The sequence below is a fragment of the Balaenoptera acutorostrata genome, chromosome 14 (assembly GCF_949987535.1).
Source record: "Balaenoptera acutorostrata chromosome 14, mBalAcu1.1, whole genome shotgun sequence".
Taxonomy (NCBI): domain Eukaryota; kingdom Metazoa; phylum Chordata; class Mammalia; order Artiodactyla; family Balaenopteridae; genus Balaenoptera; species Balaenoptera acutorostrata.
Window position 1 is genome coordinate 8,558,745 of NC_080077.1, and position 15,809 is coordinate 8,574,553.

General features: G+C 46.7%; 1 protein-coding gene across 2 annotated transcripts in view; it reads right to left on the reverse strand.

The window, feature by feature from the left end:
• Positions 1–15,587, reverse strand: part of FNDC1 (fibronectin type III domain containing 1) — a 98,193-nt gene extending 82,606 nt beyond the window's left edge. The window contains exon 1 of one of the 2 annotated variants that reach the window (XM_057528113.1): positions 15,276–15,587. In XM_057528113.1, the coding sequence (XP_057384096.1) occupies positions 15,276–15,384 (109 nt within the window). In that variant the 5' untranslated portion in view covers positions 15,385–15,587. The remainder of the gene's footprint in view (positions 1–15,275) is intronic. The other variant, XM_057528112.1, reaches the window with a different exon arrangement.
• Between the last annotated feature and the right edge of the window lie 222 nt (positions 15,588–15,809).

Consider the following 15,809-nt stretch of genomic DNA (forward strand, 5'->3'; position numbering starts at 1 on the left):
CAAGCCCAAAGGATACTCTTAAAATGAATCTGCCTTTTCCCTCAGGATGTTTTCTGAGACGTTTTAAGTTGAATTTTTATTAGTCCCATTCAAGCCAAGTTTCCCAACTAATTAAGAACAGTTTAGCAGTTCGCATTGAATTCAGAAACTGCTGTATAGACACTGTGGGTTGGGTACCCAAGAGCCATGCCCAGCTTCTTCTTCCTCCCGTGCCTTCTTCTATAGTAGAGGCTGAGATACTGAATATTCATAACGCTTCAGCTACTGAATATTCATAACGCTTCAGCTTCCCCTATAGCTAAGGGTGGTCATGTGGTCAATTCTAGCCAATGACATATGAGAAAGTTACTGCTGCCACCTCCAGGAAAGCATTATCAAAGGGTCAGGATCTGCTGTCCTATGCTTTTGCCTTTTGTATCTTCCTCCATTTCCCCCTCCCCGGGATGTAAGTGTGATACCTGGAGATGCAGCAGCCATCTTGGAACATCAATCAAGTAACAAGTCTGAGAATGATGACCTGGCCTGGGGTGGCAGAGTGGAAATACAAAAAGATCCTGGGTCCCTGAGAACCTCTCTGCTCCCGAGTTTATTGGTGAGTAAGATAAACAATTCCCTAACCTGTTGAGCCACTGCTCACCAGATAGCGTGTTATCAGCAGCCCAACCCATTGTTACCTGATATCATCATTTCTGGATCCATAAAAACAAATCACTTTTTCTCTTGATTTCTAAATAAGAACTGCTTTAACTTTAATTTCTTTCTGTTTGTTGTTTTTAAGGGATCCACTCCAGGAATTTAATTTTTTTTTTGATTTTATACATTTATGTGTCTTTTTTTTCACACACACTGAGGAATTTAATTTTGACAATGTCAATGATTTATTTGTCAGTATGCCATGGACTTGAGTAAGTACTTCTACCCAGATCATGATGCAGCCAGAAAGGGTGAACTTAACCAGCAGAGCTGGCAGAATTTGAACATTAGGAGTTAAGGTTTAAAGCCCTTGGCCATTTTATTCAGGAACCAATGTAAGCAAAAGCTACTATTCCAGAGACAAAAACAAGAATTTTTCCCCATCTAAACCACCAGCTTTCCAGAATGGTTTAGGGAAATGTAATTGGAGGAATTCCATAGACATATTTATCTATGACAATAAGAAAACAAGGGACCCTAAAAAGACAATGCCTCGATATGAGAAGGGAATATAGGACTCCTTCCTGCTGTTGACTGGCATCAGAAACCCTACAAGAAACCAGTACTTTCCAGGCTTTTGTGGGATCTTTTGCACATTCTTCAAATTCAATTCGCAGCTGAGAAATAGCTGGTGCAGCTTAAACTCAGCCTACTACAAACTGCTTGACATGCCAGCCAAAGAAAACTCCCTGAAAATTCATTCCTTGTCCCAAAATGTGAAAGTCATTGTCTGACTATGTTAAACACTTGGGCATTACTGTCGCTATAATCAACGCTCATCTTACTCAGAAAGCTCCCTGAAAAAATACCCTTAGAAGAGAGGCCAAGCAAATGTTGTGGAGAGGAAGGTATGAAACAGAGTAAATGAGGCAGACATGACCGGAAGCCAACCCCACATGGACCCAGTGTCAACCCAGATTGCTAAGGATAATCACTTTCTGAAATACGTTTTCATATTTAAAATTTTAAAATATTTCAGATAATCACTTACTGGTTACGAATGGGCAGAGGCAAATCATCTATCGATGAAGATGAAAAAATGCACAACACACCCAAGGAGCAAAAAGTTTTAAGTTTTGCAATGGGACCATTTGTGAAAAGGAAAAAATAGAGAAGTAAAAGAGAAGGAAGGAAATGAACAATTGCTGTGTACCTACTCAGTGCCAGCCATTTCATTTACTTCTGTAACAGATATTTACTGAGCACCTACTACGTGTCAGATTCTGGGCTACGCACTGGGGGTCCAGAGGTTGTTAAAGCGTTCATGTGATCATAACCTCTAGCTCTTGAATCTCCGTAACAATCCAGTGAACTGCGCTTTGGTATGCTCATTTTTATTCAATATTTTGTTTTTATTAAAGCATAGTTGATTTACAATGTTGTGTTCATTTCTGCTGTACAGCAAAGTGACTCAGTTATACATGTATATACTTTCCTTTTTTATATATTCCTTTCCATTATGATTTATCATGGGATATTGAACATAGTTCCCTGTGCTCTACAGTAGGACCTTGTTGTTTATCCATTCTATATATAAAAGTTCACATCTGCTCACCCAAACAGTATCCTCATTTGCATAAATGAGGAAACTGAGTCTTCGAGAGTCGAGTGACTCGCCAGGGGCACACAGCTAGTAAGTGATAGTGGTCACTATCTGAAATCACAGACCATGCTCTTCCTACTGTACCTGGTTGCCTCTCAGCTGTCATTATAACTACAAGGAATCAATGTAGGCCTGGAGAGAAATCAGGACCAAAGGTGTAAAACTGAAAGTCATTAGTGGAAGCTGAATTCACTGGGACACATGAGCTCACTGCACTGAACGAGCTCTTGTAAGTGTCAGGAAGATGTCGTGTTGCCAAATCCTCCTTCTCGGTCCTTCACTTGCGCTGCTTCCAGCAACAGCTGAATCATGCTCCTTGTGGAAGTACCTCTCCTGTCCTCCCTGATCCACAGTCTCCCACCTTCCAGGACACCATACTCCCTGGTTTCTCTTCCCCATCACTTGTCTCCTTCGGCAGCTCCTCCCTCTTTGCCAGAACTCAAAATGTTCAAGTGCTTCCAAGCCCCGCTCCGGACCCCCCTCTTCTCTGCGTACCCTTCCTGGGCCTTCTCTAAGTTAGCACATCCAGTCCCAGGACTGCAAACACCATCTACGTGCTGATGGCTCCCGAATTCCTAACTCTAGCTCTGGCTTCTCCTCTGAGCACCAGCGCATCCAACTGTCCACTTAGCACCTCCAATGAAACCCAAAGAACACTGGTGTCTACAGGAATGACTGGGACCAAAATGTTTTAAATCTGAAACATTAGTGATAAAGAGGAGAACCAGGGTTCAAGTTGCATCATGGAAGACAGGAGTGGAGAGATCTTCAGGAAGAAGGGAATGTCCATCAGTGTCAAGTCAAGTAAAGGCTCAGAAGAGCTCATTTTTTCTCCGCTTGTTATTAGGACATGCCCACTCCCATTCAAAGCCCCCCAACCAAGCAAATATGCCACCGATGTTTCACGCTGCAAATATCAAACTTAATTCGTTCCTTTTCTATAGCTACCCTCCAAGGATTCTTGTGAGAATAAAATGTGAAAGAAAATCATAAAGCACTCAATAAATGTGAGATACAACAGTAGGAAGAAGAACCACAGAAGGACCAATGTCACCAATTACAACCCAATAGAAAACGACCTGGCAGGATTCCCAGTACCTGGGCTCTTGGCCAGAGCTCCCTCCTCACACAGCAGGAGAGGGCTTTGGGTCCTCATTTCCCTCAATCTCAGGAAATACGCTTACATAATATACTTATTAGAATTTTTAAATCTTGAGAGTTGAAAGTTGGGTAATCTGATCCAGTCTCCCCTCTTCAATCTGCCTATCAACTGTGTGTCTAAAATGGTCTTCAATGCTTTCCATGACTAGATGGTTCTACCCAAATTCCAATAGGTTTCCCCCACCTTCAAGGGTAAACATCTATGAATGTGTTACTCAATTGGGTGAGGCAGGGTTATTAAGCAAGGCACTGCCCAGGGATACAAGTGAGGTAATCACAGATATATATAAGAAAGGCAAAGGTCTTCAGTCTCCTGAGGGAAGCACTATATTGGCATCCAAAAGGAAGAGCAAGGGCATCCAACATTAAATATCAGCTGAGTGCTACTAACAATAAACTTTATCAGGGCTCAGAAGGTCCTCTTCAGGCTAGGATGATCAGAGAACAAAGTATGGCATCAGTGGGATTCAAGGACAGCCTTTACTAGAGGTTTCTCCCATGAGTGGCGCACTGGCCACTGCTTTCCACAACTTGGATTCTAATAAGACATTTAATCTCTTAAGACTCTAACCCAGCCTACCCTTTAACCCTCAGAATGTTCCTGAATTGCTCCCTGCAAGGAAAGCTCATTACAACTTCAGGGCATCATCGGACCCTATGGAACTCATCCCAGACACCCCTCATGTTCTACAAGAGACACACAATCTACTCAGACAGTAGCCTGTGCCTCATCTCCCAGACCTCTCTCTCCCGGGGTGTTACAGTCAAAATGTCATCACGACAACTGTAGAATAAGATCAGCCCAGGTCTCAGGAAAGTCAAGGAGCTTAGTATTCTCTGCCCCTCTTTTCTCTTCCCTTTGACTATGGTTTGCTTGGATATCTGTAGGTATGCATGTGGGTTCTGAGAGTTATTCAACGTAAGAAGATGCTTCAATCCTCCCAGTCTATCAGAAAATAATAGAAAGAAATTGTTGGGTAGGGTAGAAAATAGTATTATAAACAGCAGAGCCAGGGAGGTATTACAGCAGAAAGAGAACATGGTGGCTTTCCATGACACAAAGAATGTCAGGGAGTCAGACACTCTGGGAGAGCAAGTCTGCCACATCACAGCACCTAGAAGACACCACTAGAGAGTACAACCTAGATAAAAGAAAGACAGCAACACATCCCAACTTTTACTAAATAGGAAAATAACGTAGATTGTGTCAACTTCAAAGTGCACCCGCCAGGCCAAGTCCTAGGACACATCTGGTGATTTCTCTTGCTGATCTTACGATTCTATGTGCATCAGTGTAAAAACATTCAGAACTTAACACTCTATCTGGCAGGTGGAAGTTGATTAGAAAGTACTAGATGATCCTGTATTGCTACACTGATCACATTTGATGCCATTATTTATTGTTGCATCAACCCCAACTTCTTTATTAAGTCTTTGTAGCCTGTGCCTTAGAGCCTAACAGAGTTACTTGCCCATAGAAGACCTGATTTAACTATTTAATTACTTACTTTATGAACGAAGGCTTTAGCCAGGCTGGATCTATGAATTAGGCTCACTGAATGTGCGTAGGTGTTTGGAGCTCTGGGTTGACAGTTCAGCACACAATGCAACACAGTGACTCATATCTGCCCACTTCTCAACTACGGCCCAGTGCTGGAAGTTGTGTGAATTCTTTCACCTACTGAAAAGGAACTGTGTTGGTATGAAGGCATACCATATGTTGTGGGTTGAATTGCGTCCTCCAGAAAGGTATGTTGAGCCCTAATGCCCAGTACCTGTGAACAGGATTTAGAAACAGGGTTTTTGCAGATGTAATCAAATTAGGATGAGATCATGCTTGACTAGGGTTGGCCTTAATCCAGTATGACCAATATCCTTATAAGATGACACACAGGGAGAATGCCACATGACAATGGAGACAGAGATTGGAGTGACACATCTACAAACCAAGAAACACCAATGATTCTGGAAACCACCAGAAGCTAAGAAAGGAAGGACTCTTCCCTAGAGCCTTCAGAAAGAGTATGACCTTGCCCTGCAGATTTCAGATTTCTAGCCTCCAGAACTACGAGAGAATAAATTTCTGTTGTTTAAAGGGCCACCCAGTTTGTGGCCCTTTGTTACGGCAGCCCTAGGAAACAAGAATACCATGTGAATAAAATTCTTCACTCCCGCTGCAGACGGGACTTCCAACACAAGCCAACACCCCTCAAAATTCATGTGCTGACTCCACAGGTTAGAGTGAGAGGGGTGCAGGGGCCTGCCCCACAGCCACCAACTGCACATATCCTGCTGGCCTCAGGTCAACATACATAGAGAGATTGAATGTATATCATATGTAATTAATACCAAAGAAAGCATATCCGATCATTCAGTGAATATTTACTAAGTACCCACTATTTTCAGGCAGTGTTCCAGGCAATGGGGAGAATTCAGTGAACAAAACTGACAAAATGGAGCTTTTGTTCCAGAGAAGAAAGATAGGAAATTACCACCACACACGTGAAATATGCACACTCTCACGTAGTGATAGAGGTTGAGGAGAAAAATAAAACTGGGATAAGAAGTGCTGTGGGGTAAGGGTAAGATTATACTGTTAAATGGTGGGGAGTGGTCAGGTGAGGCCTTGCAAGAAGATGATACCACATAAAGAACCTGAAGACGGTGAGGGATATCCCATACATGTTTATGGAAAGTTGTTCAGGCCAAGGGAACAGCAAGTGCAAAGGCACTGGGGCTGGAAGGTGCCTAGCACATTAGGGAAGCAGCAAGGAGGCCCAGGGGCTGAAGCTGATAGTGAGGGAAGGCCTGATGAGGAAGATGATCACGTGTAGCCTTGAAAACTTGCTAGGACTTCGGTTTTTATCTGAGAGAGGTAGAAGCCTCTGTGACTTCATGCATCGTGAGAATCACTGTGATGCTGTTTTAAAAGCAGAGTGTGGGGGAAGAGGGCAGGAGCAGGGGGACCAGTGAGAAGGTTACCGCAATAATCCAGGTAAGGTGGCCTGGACCAGGGTGGGCGTAGTACTTCCCTGCCATGCCAAATTACTCACCATAACATCTCAGTACACACAAAATACTTGCAAACTAACTGTAGTCATCTCAAGCAGAATGGGCAAATATATATACTTTTTAAAAATAGGCTTTTACCAATCTCAAAAGGTTACATATACAATTCCATTGATATGACATGACATTTTTTTTTTTTTCGGCCCTAGTTCCCTGACTAGGGATTGGAGCCCCCTCGCCCCCTGCAGTGGAAGCTCAGAATCTTAACCACTGGACCACCAGGGAAGTCCCTGATATGACATTCTTGAAATGACAAAATTACAAAGATGGAGCACAGATTAGTGGTTGCCAAGGAGGAGGGGAAGAAGGGAGGTGGGCGTGGCTATAAAAGAAAAGCAGGAGGGGTCCTTCTGATGGAATGTTCTGTATGTTGACTGTGGTGCTTGCACAGTCTACACGTGTGCTGAAATTACACAGAAACACACGCACAAAAGCACACGAAACTGGTGAGCTCTGAATAGAGTTGATGACTTGCACCAGTGTCATCTCCCCGACCAGGGCAGCGCACTGCCCTCGTGCAACATGTGCCTTTCGGGAGAAACGGGGTGACGCAAGGGAATCTACAACTCTCTGAAAATGAAAACTTTTAAAAACCATTAAAAAAAAATGACCTTTTACACACATAACGTCGTCCGAAGTCCTGACCCTTCTGGCTGGGGAAATGCTCCCGTAAAGCTGTCTTTACACTGACCTACAACAAGTACAATAAGCCCCCCTGGCCTCCGTGTGCCAGGCTCACCCACGCTCTCCACTTTCTAGGTGGAAGCATCAGTGCGACGACCACACAGCTGGGCCATCGCTAGTCCGGAGAGCCTGAGCCTTCGCTGTAGAGGATTTTGTTTTATAAAACACTATGAGGATGAGGTGGTGCTGCCCCCGCGAGATCGTGCCGGCAGCTTTCCCCTCTGTCGACCCAAAGTACCCGTCGGTGTCAACAGGTCTTCAGATCCCAGCCAGCAGGGCCCGCCTGGCCGGGGCCGCCCTCACCTGGCCTGGCCTGGCTCGGGTGGCTCCTCTGAGCTCCCAGGAGGCCACGCGTGACCAAGCAGGTCTCCCGCCTCTTTGGCCCTGCCCCGCGCTGGGTGGTCCAGCTGCGGGTGACCGTCAGTGGGACTGCATCTGCAGACACGTGTGGCGTCGTCTCAGATGAGGAGCCGTGCTGCACACCTGCTCGGATTGTTGACTACGATGCTAAGCGGTTCCGGCCACAGCACCAGGGAGCAGGGACCCACCGTCCACCCTTCTCGCGAGAGCAACACAGGTGCATCCCCGATCCGTGACCGCTGGCTCTGACCAGCCATCTGCCTGCGACAAAACAATACAGCTGCCCTGGGCCTTCCAGTCCTAACACGCATCACACTGTCTGTCCCCTCCCCTCCCCTCCCCTCCCCTCCCCATGCCTGTGCTGTCACAGACGGACTGCGTTTACTGGACTTGGCATTCCTGTGCTTGCTGAATGAATGGACACCTTCCAATGGAAACTCCCACAGAGTGAGAGCTGGAAGGGGCCCTTCTCCAGATCTCTAGTCCAATCCCCTAATTGTGCAGATGAGAAAACCGAGGCCTGAAGAGTCATGACCTGCCCAAGGTCACAGTGCAAATGAGCGGCTGGGTCAGGACCACTGGAGTGAATGAAGAGATGTGACACCAGAGAATAATCCCTAAAAGACAAATCGCAGCATTTAAATGACAGATCTCTTCTGAGAAGTCTGAAACACTTCCACGCTCTTAGTACTACAGTCTCACCAGGTGGGGATCTGTCAACCCCACAGATAAGCAGCTCCTGTTTCTCAACATTGTTGCTTGGTTTAACCCTCCGCTGTAATCAAACTTGAATTCTGGGAGCCTTCTGGTGAAAATCCAAGGCCAGCGGTTCAGGGTTATGAATCCCATCACATGGATCAAACATTCACAGAGAACCCCTGCGTTAAAGGTTGAAGGGTTCATGTAACAAACTAGACCCAGAGCACTGGCCTCCAGGGCCCACTAAGTAGAGCGCACGTCCCACAATGAGGATCTTGCTTATGTCCAAATGCCAAATCGATTTCGTAACAGGGAATAGGGTTCACTAAAACCCCATCTGAAGTTAAGCCCTACCAGAGTTTAACATGCTTCCGTGTACGACAGAATCATTTCTCAACAGCAATGTGACCAAAGCACAGATTTGGAAGGGCATCCAGAGCAAATCAGAAACGGTTGTACCGGCCTAACGAGGAGACCAAGGGGAACATAGGAAACGTCCGAGCCAGCGGGAGCCAGGGAGTCTGCAGGAAGAACATGGGATCTCAATCCAGAAGACTGGAGTCCAAATCCCAGGACAACCACTTAACTAGATGTCCGACTCTGGGAAAACCAGCTAACCTCTCTGCACCCAGTCGCCTTGGGGTTAGATGAGGACGTCACCAACTTCACAAGGCTGCAGGGAAAATTAAACGAAATGACATACAGGGAAATGGTAAACTGAGGCACCTTTAACTGCCAGTCATATTAAAAAGAAAGTAAATGCACACCTAAGAACTCCTCATAAAGATGAACACAGGATTAATTAGACTGTACTTTAAGGATTCTGATGATGTTATAATTTTATCATGGCCTCCACATACAGGAGGCCACAGGAGAAGAATTAGCAGCTCTCCAGTTATTTCGGCGCACTTCTAAACCCATCTTAGGATTTGCATTACTCTCCCTGGTTACAAAAAGAATCCAGTGAGCATGGAGGGGAGATACTGAGAGAGACAGTTTCACCAAAACTCACTCAAAACTGACTTGCAGTGCCCAGGAGGCAGGTACCTCCCCTCAGGGTCCCTTGTGCTCACCCATCCTCCAGCGGCTGCAGCTTTGGCCAGAACCTGCAGATATAACAGGGGTACCCCAGCAGCTAAAGCGCCGCTGACCCCAGCTTTAGGTTTAGGCTTCAAATTCTTTCTCACCAACGAGCAACTGAAAATTGCTAACTTGCAGGCATGTCCACTCTCAGTGAGTGATTTGTCCTTCCCAGCTTAATATTGGAAGGAAACTCCAATGAGTAGCAAAATTGAAAAAAAAAAAAAGGGCAAACACCAAGGGAAAACCAAAGCAGGTAACTGAACGTGTGTCCTAAGTTTCTTGTCTCTGTAAAGCCCCGGAGACGGGGGCTGGAACGCGAGGGGCCAGCGGGCTGCGGCAACGGGGCAACGCGGCGGGAAGGCCCCGAGCGCCCTCTAAGGGCCATGGACCGCAGGTGCTGCCGCCTGCCGGGCCAGGAGCCGAAAAAGGAAGGAACTGGGAGAAAATTGTGTCTTCCGCATCTTCCATGTGGCATCACCTAATACTCAGGGGCACAAAAATTCCTCATTCACAATTTCTAAATTTTAATCATCTGATCCATACTGGAGAATTTTCCTTAATAAGATGATACTAATAACACAATTCCCCCAAATTAAATTAAATTCATCTTCTTTGTAACTAAGACAAGGATAATGTCTTAGAAGGAAAAAAGGATGTTCGCCATGTGTTTAACCAATATCTCCCTGATTCCAAATGCTCTAAAATATGTCTACTAAAATAATGCAACAGGGACTACCCTGGTGGCAGAGTGGTTAAGACTCTGCGCTCCCAATGCAGGGGGCCCAGGTTCCATCCCTGGTCAGGGAACTAGATCCCAAATGCATGCCACAACTAAGAGTTCGCACGCTGCAACTAAGGAGCCCGCCTGACGCATCTAAGACCCAGTGCAACCAAATAAGTATTTTTAAAAATTATTCAAAATAATGAAATAATATCCATTCCCTGCCCTCAGCTACCCAGTTCTCCCCAAAGGCAGTCAAGGTCTCAATGTCAGGTGTATCCTAACATAAATATTCTATGGTTAAACACGTGAATACACATACATATATATTCTTTTTTCTCCTTTATCTTTATATATTTAAATACTCACGTCCATATTTTCTAACTGAAATAAAAGCTTCTGAATAGAAGTTTTACTAGAACTCAAGAAATTCCTAAATTCCATAGGGACCAATGAAAACAGCTCTGCTCCTTAATCAGCAAATCATGATGGGGCCTTTCCTGAAATGCTTGCATCTAGGCTCCCTTTACCCACACCCTCACCCTTTGCAGTAGTGAAATAATGGCCCCCAAAATGGGTATGTCCTAACCCCAGAACCTGTGAATGCGTGATCTCACACAGCAAAATAGACTTTGCACATGTGATTCAGTTAACAATCTGGAGATGGGAGGTTGTCCGATGTAATCACAAGGGTCCTTCTAAGTGAAAGAGGGAGAAGGAAGGTCAGAGTCAGAGAAGGTGATGCATGGATGGAAGTGTAGTGATGCCATTGCTGGAGAGATCACCAGCTGAGGATGGCCGGCACCTCTAGAAGCTGAAAAAGTCAAGAACCGGATTCTCCCTAGAGCCCCAGGAGGAACAAAACCTTTGATGTTAGGCCAGTGAGACCCATTGCCGACTTCTAACCTCCAGAACTCTAAGATAATAAATTTGTGTTATTTTAAGCCACTAAGTTTGTGGTAATTTGTTATAACAGCAACAGGAAACTAATACACCCCTCCACTCCTCACCCCCAACAGGGCCGGTTTTCAGGGAATGGGCCTTTGTGTCTTAAATAGAGCTGTGAATGGTCTTGGTAAAATGACGCTCTGGAACTGACCAGTGATAACTTTCCAAGGACATAAATTATCACTCTGCAATTCTACTACAACCTGTAATTCCAACTAATGAATTGTGTGCTCAGTTGACAAATAAAACAGTTCTTTCATCTGGGGGAGGAGGGGCTCCAATGTACAAGATAAAAGGAAAGGGTGTATTCACCTCCTCCTCTCAAAGAGGACAGAAATAGGAGGGGAACCCTACAGAGCTGCATGTAGGTTGGGCCACAGGAAAATCTGTGAGGGCTTCTAGAGGTGGAAGGAATCTTTCCATTTGCTTGGTCTAGTGGGGATTGACTAACTGGCCCGAAGCCACACAGCAGGTGAATGGCAGTGCTGAGACTCAAACCCAGGCGCCTTGATGTTGAACCTACATCCTTTCTATACGGCAGTGGTTATCAAACTTCCTTTTCTCAGATTCCTATCTACTCTTAAATTAATGAGGATCTCACAGAGTTTGTGTTTTTGTGGATTTTATCTATCCATATCTACTGACCAGAAATTAAATCTAGGAAGAGGTTAAACTACGTACTTATTAATTCATGTTAAAATAGCAACAGTAAACCATTACAAGCTGACATAACAAACTGTATTTTATGAAAAATAACTGTTTTCCAAAACACAAAGAAAATGAGAAGAATGGCATTTTTTGGCATTTTGGCAAATCTCTTTCATAGAAGACAGCGGGGTCTCCTATCCAGTTATGCCTCCAACCTATTGCAGTATGTTGTTTTGGCTGAAGTACCTGAAGAAAATCTGACCTCATACAGATATGGGAAAGGTATTTTAATAGCCTTACAGATAATTTTGGAAAATCTTTGATACTACACCAAAACTCATCAAGTAGCAGTTTCTTAAAGGTTAGTTGCAATGTACAATCTGAAACCATAAAAAGAATTTTTCACATTTTGTTACATTAAAAATCCACTGGGCTATTTTGCACTTTGATGGACCTTTTAGCCAGGCAAGATTTTGTAACACTGTGCATCGGTCACTTGGATTTACCAGTTCACTTGCTTACGCAGAGCATCTAAATGTTGACACATTTTATAACACAGTATTTCAAAATCACATTCTTTTATATCACCACCTATCTTGTTAGAAAAGTTTCTAAGTATTGGGAAGCTTTCAAGCTTAGGACGTTGGAGGTGACATGGCAAAATTCTAATTTTCACTTGACAGCTCAATTTTCTCACTGGCAAGACATCCTAGCAGTTATTTTACCAAAAGCGGCAGACTGCCTTTGTTCATTTTTTGAGATGTCTGCCAAATACTCAAGTCAAAATAACTGGTCTGTCTGCAGCCATTCTTTCTGGTAAAGGTGGCATTCCATGAAAAAAAGCGGCTAGTTCAGCTCACAACTCAGACTATCACACGACTGCTTTTCTGTAGGATTACTGATGAACTTGGGCAGTCAGCAGAAGTGCTTTATGTGCCTTTCCCATCTCCTCACATGGAATATTAAAAAGACATGCATACAAGGGTGGAGATTTGGTTAAATTAATAATTTTTACTGTTGCACCAAGGACATTCTTCATTGAAACTGGCATATCCTTTCTTAACTTCAAAAGCCTGAAAAATGCAGTGACTACCAGCTCACGATGACACCAATGCTAAGATTCACACTACAGCACCCGCAGTTGAAGTTTTCTCACTAAGCTTTTGTACCCTCACTACAGACGTCAACACTGTGAAAAAGGCAAATAATATCTTAGTATTACTTTGAAAATCGCTTTGACCTTGCGGATTCCCTGAAAGGGTCCTCAAGCTTTAAAGAAAAAAGCTTTTAAATCACCCAAAACCATCCTAAGATGACCACTATAAATGTATGAGAGTATTTGTGTCCTCAAATATTTTTAGAAAAACATATCTTATCAGACTGGCAAGTGCAATCACAATTTTAACGGTTGCGTAGTATTTTATTGTAGGAATGGCGGGGAGCGTGCATCACTTGCTTATTTTGTTTTACATTTTAATTGACCACCAAGTTGAAGGGTTTATTTAGATCTTCAGCATGCCCTGCAAATCACCTCTGTTTTAAGGAAAGCTCCTCTGACCTGTGATGGGTCAGCCACTAGGAAGGTGGCTCTGGGTGATTTCATGACAGGGATTCTGGTCCCAAAGGTCTGGGGGATAAGAGAGGGCCTGACTCGAGCAGCTTGCTAAGCCCATGCATTCATTCAGTGAGAGAGGAAGCAGTGTGTCCACAGCCCTGCTGTAAGTACCAGAGTACAAGTCTGGAGCAGTGACTGTAGCTATGACAGCAAGACAGGCAGGAAGCCTTCCAGAGAAGCAGATGAATAAATTACGTGCCCCCTGATTTCTTCCCCAGCCCATGGAGCTCTCTGCAGGTGACGTCGCTTCCTTTCCTTCTGTCATTTAAATGCAGTAGATATGCATTTCAAAATGTGTTTGCCCTCCTTTGTCTGCTTCTAGTCTGGTCATCATTTTATTGCAAATCCCACGTCAACACAGTAGAGAGAAGTGCCAGCAAGCGTTCCAGCTCCAACATTCCACAGCTCAGTGATTTACAGAGCAGAAAGCGAGACAAGGAGCAGCACACAGAAGACAGCAGGATTCCGGGAGCGATCACAAGCCACCCAGACTTCAGACCCACTCAAACGTAAACCCATCGGGCAGGTGGCAGTGGAATCTAACAGGTACAAGGCTGTAAAATGCCAGTGTGCCACTGGTTCCACTTTCAGTCTGTTTTCTGACACAAAAACTCTTTCAAATTCAGAGAATTTGAATTTAGGAAAAAAAAAAAAAAGCCACGGGCTGTAGGTGGGGAAGTTGAAGGGCTTTAAAATAGTTTTATTCTTGATAAGTACTATACAAATATTCAGTGAATGCTTTCCTAGAAGTAGCTAACAGAGACGAAAACAACCTACAACTGGACCCCCGTTTTATGAAAAAGTGGCATTTAGCATCCCAGCGCTTGGCATAATCCTGAGACAAGCGTTATGCATGATGCACCCACCAAAAAGACTCAGAAGGCAATGTGACCCCCAACTTTTCCCCTTTCCCTTGTGGCAGGAGGGCAATCGAGACACTAAATAGAATCATAAAGCAAGTAGCCCTCCTGAGAATCGCATCTGAATTTTTATAACCCAGCTGGGAGTGAGCAGTATCAACAAAAATGTTGACTTCTTGGATTCCTACAAACCGATGACATAAATAAAAGCCACGCAGTTGTCAAGTGTGAAAATGCCTGCACAGGAGGTGGAAACAAGGGCCACCAACGGCTTAGGGATGAAAAATTTGTCTCGCTCTGCGGGAGACGTACAAGAAATCTGAAAACAGCGCGCTTGCATTTTCTGAAAAGCGTTGCTCACATTTCTGCCCCCAAAGAAATCATCCACCCCCGTCTCCAGCCTCAGCCTTCGGGGAATGGTGAGCTTCTCCCGAACTGACTCTCCCTCTCCCCCCTCCCTCCTCTCAAGACAGATGTCCTCTTCCCAGCTCCAAACTTCCCACCGAGAGGCAACGTAAGAGCGCGGCTTCTCCTTGGGCACCGAGGTACCCGATCGCCCCGCGGCGGCTCACAACTATCCCCGTGCCCTACTAGAACAGTCCTGCCTCTCTGCCTCCCTCTGGTCTCCCGAGTGCCGTCCTTCACCAGGCATCCCTGCCTCGGGGCAGGTGAACTGGAGGAAAGAAGGATGCCCATGGGGAAATTCTGGGCAAAGGAAAGCGTCACCCCTCCCCCCACCGCAGCGCCGAGAGGTCGCCTTTTCTTTTTCTCCCCCCTTCTTTTCTTTGCCGGAATGTTCCCGGAATGTTAGACTGCTGAGTCTCCCGACTCCGGGCGTTCGACGGCAAAGTTGAAACCGCTTTGTGCTGAGGTCCCCTGCCGCCAACCGTGTCCCCGGGCCCGCCTGCAGCGCGCGAGGCTCCGAATGCCCGGACCCGCGTCCCCAGCCGCCCCTCCGCGCCGCGACCCGCGAGCGGTGCGGACGCACAGGTTAGTGACAGGACATGCAGCCAGTGCAACGCAGGCCGGCGGCCCCCCGAGCGACACGCGGTGAGCGGCGCACGGAAGGCGGACAGGGAAGCGGTGAGGAGGCGCGGAGAGCCGGGCGGCCGAGGCCGGGACTGCGCATACCTGGAGCCCCCGCCGAGGAGACGACCGGCAGCAGCGCGGCCAGGAGCAGCAGCGCCGCCCAGGGCAGCGGGGGCCGAGCCCGCGGGGACGCCCCGACCTTGGGCGCCATCGGGAGCCCGGGGTGCGCGGCGGGCTGGGCCGGGCGGCTGCCGGGTGGGCGCTGGGCTGGAGCCTGGGAGCGCAGAGGGGCCGCCGTCGGGTCCCCGCCGTCGGTGTGCGTCGGAGCGCTCTGCGTCGCGCCTGCGCGCCCGGGCCCTGCGCCGATCGCTCCCTGCTCGCGCCGCGGCCGCCGCGCTCCGCACTGAGGCCGCCGGCCGCCGGCCGCGCCTTTTAGCCGCGCGCGGGCGCCCCCTGCCGACGTGCGGGCTGCGGGGGCGGCGAGGGTGGCGGGGTGACGGCCCGAGGCGGGCGGGGCGCGGGGCCGCGGCTCAGGGTGCCCAAGCGCCCGGGAAAAGCGCTGGGCGGGTCTAGAAACGCAGGGATTGCTGTGCGGGCGTGCGCTCCCGCTGTCTAACCTCTCCGGCTTTCTGGCAG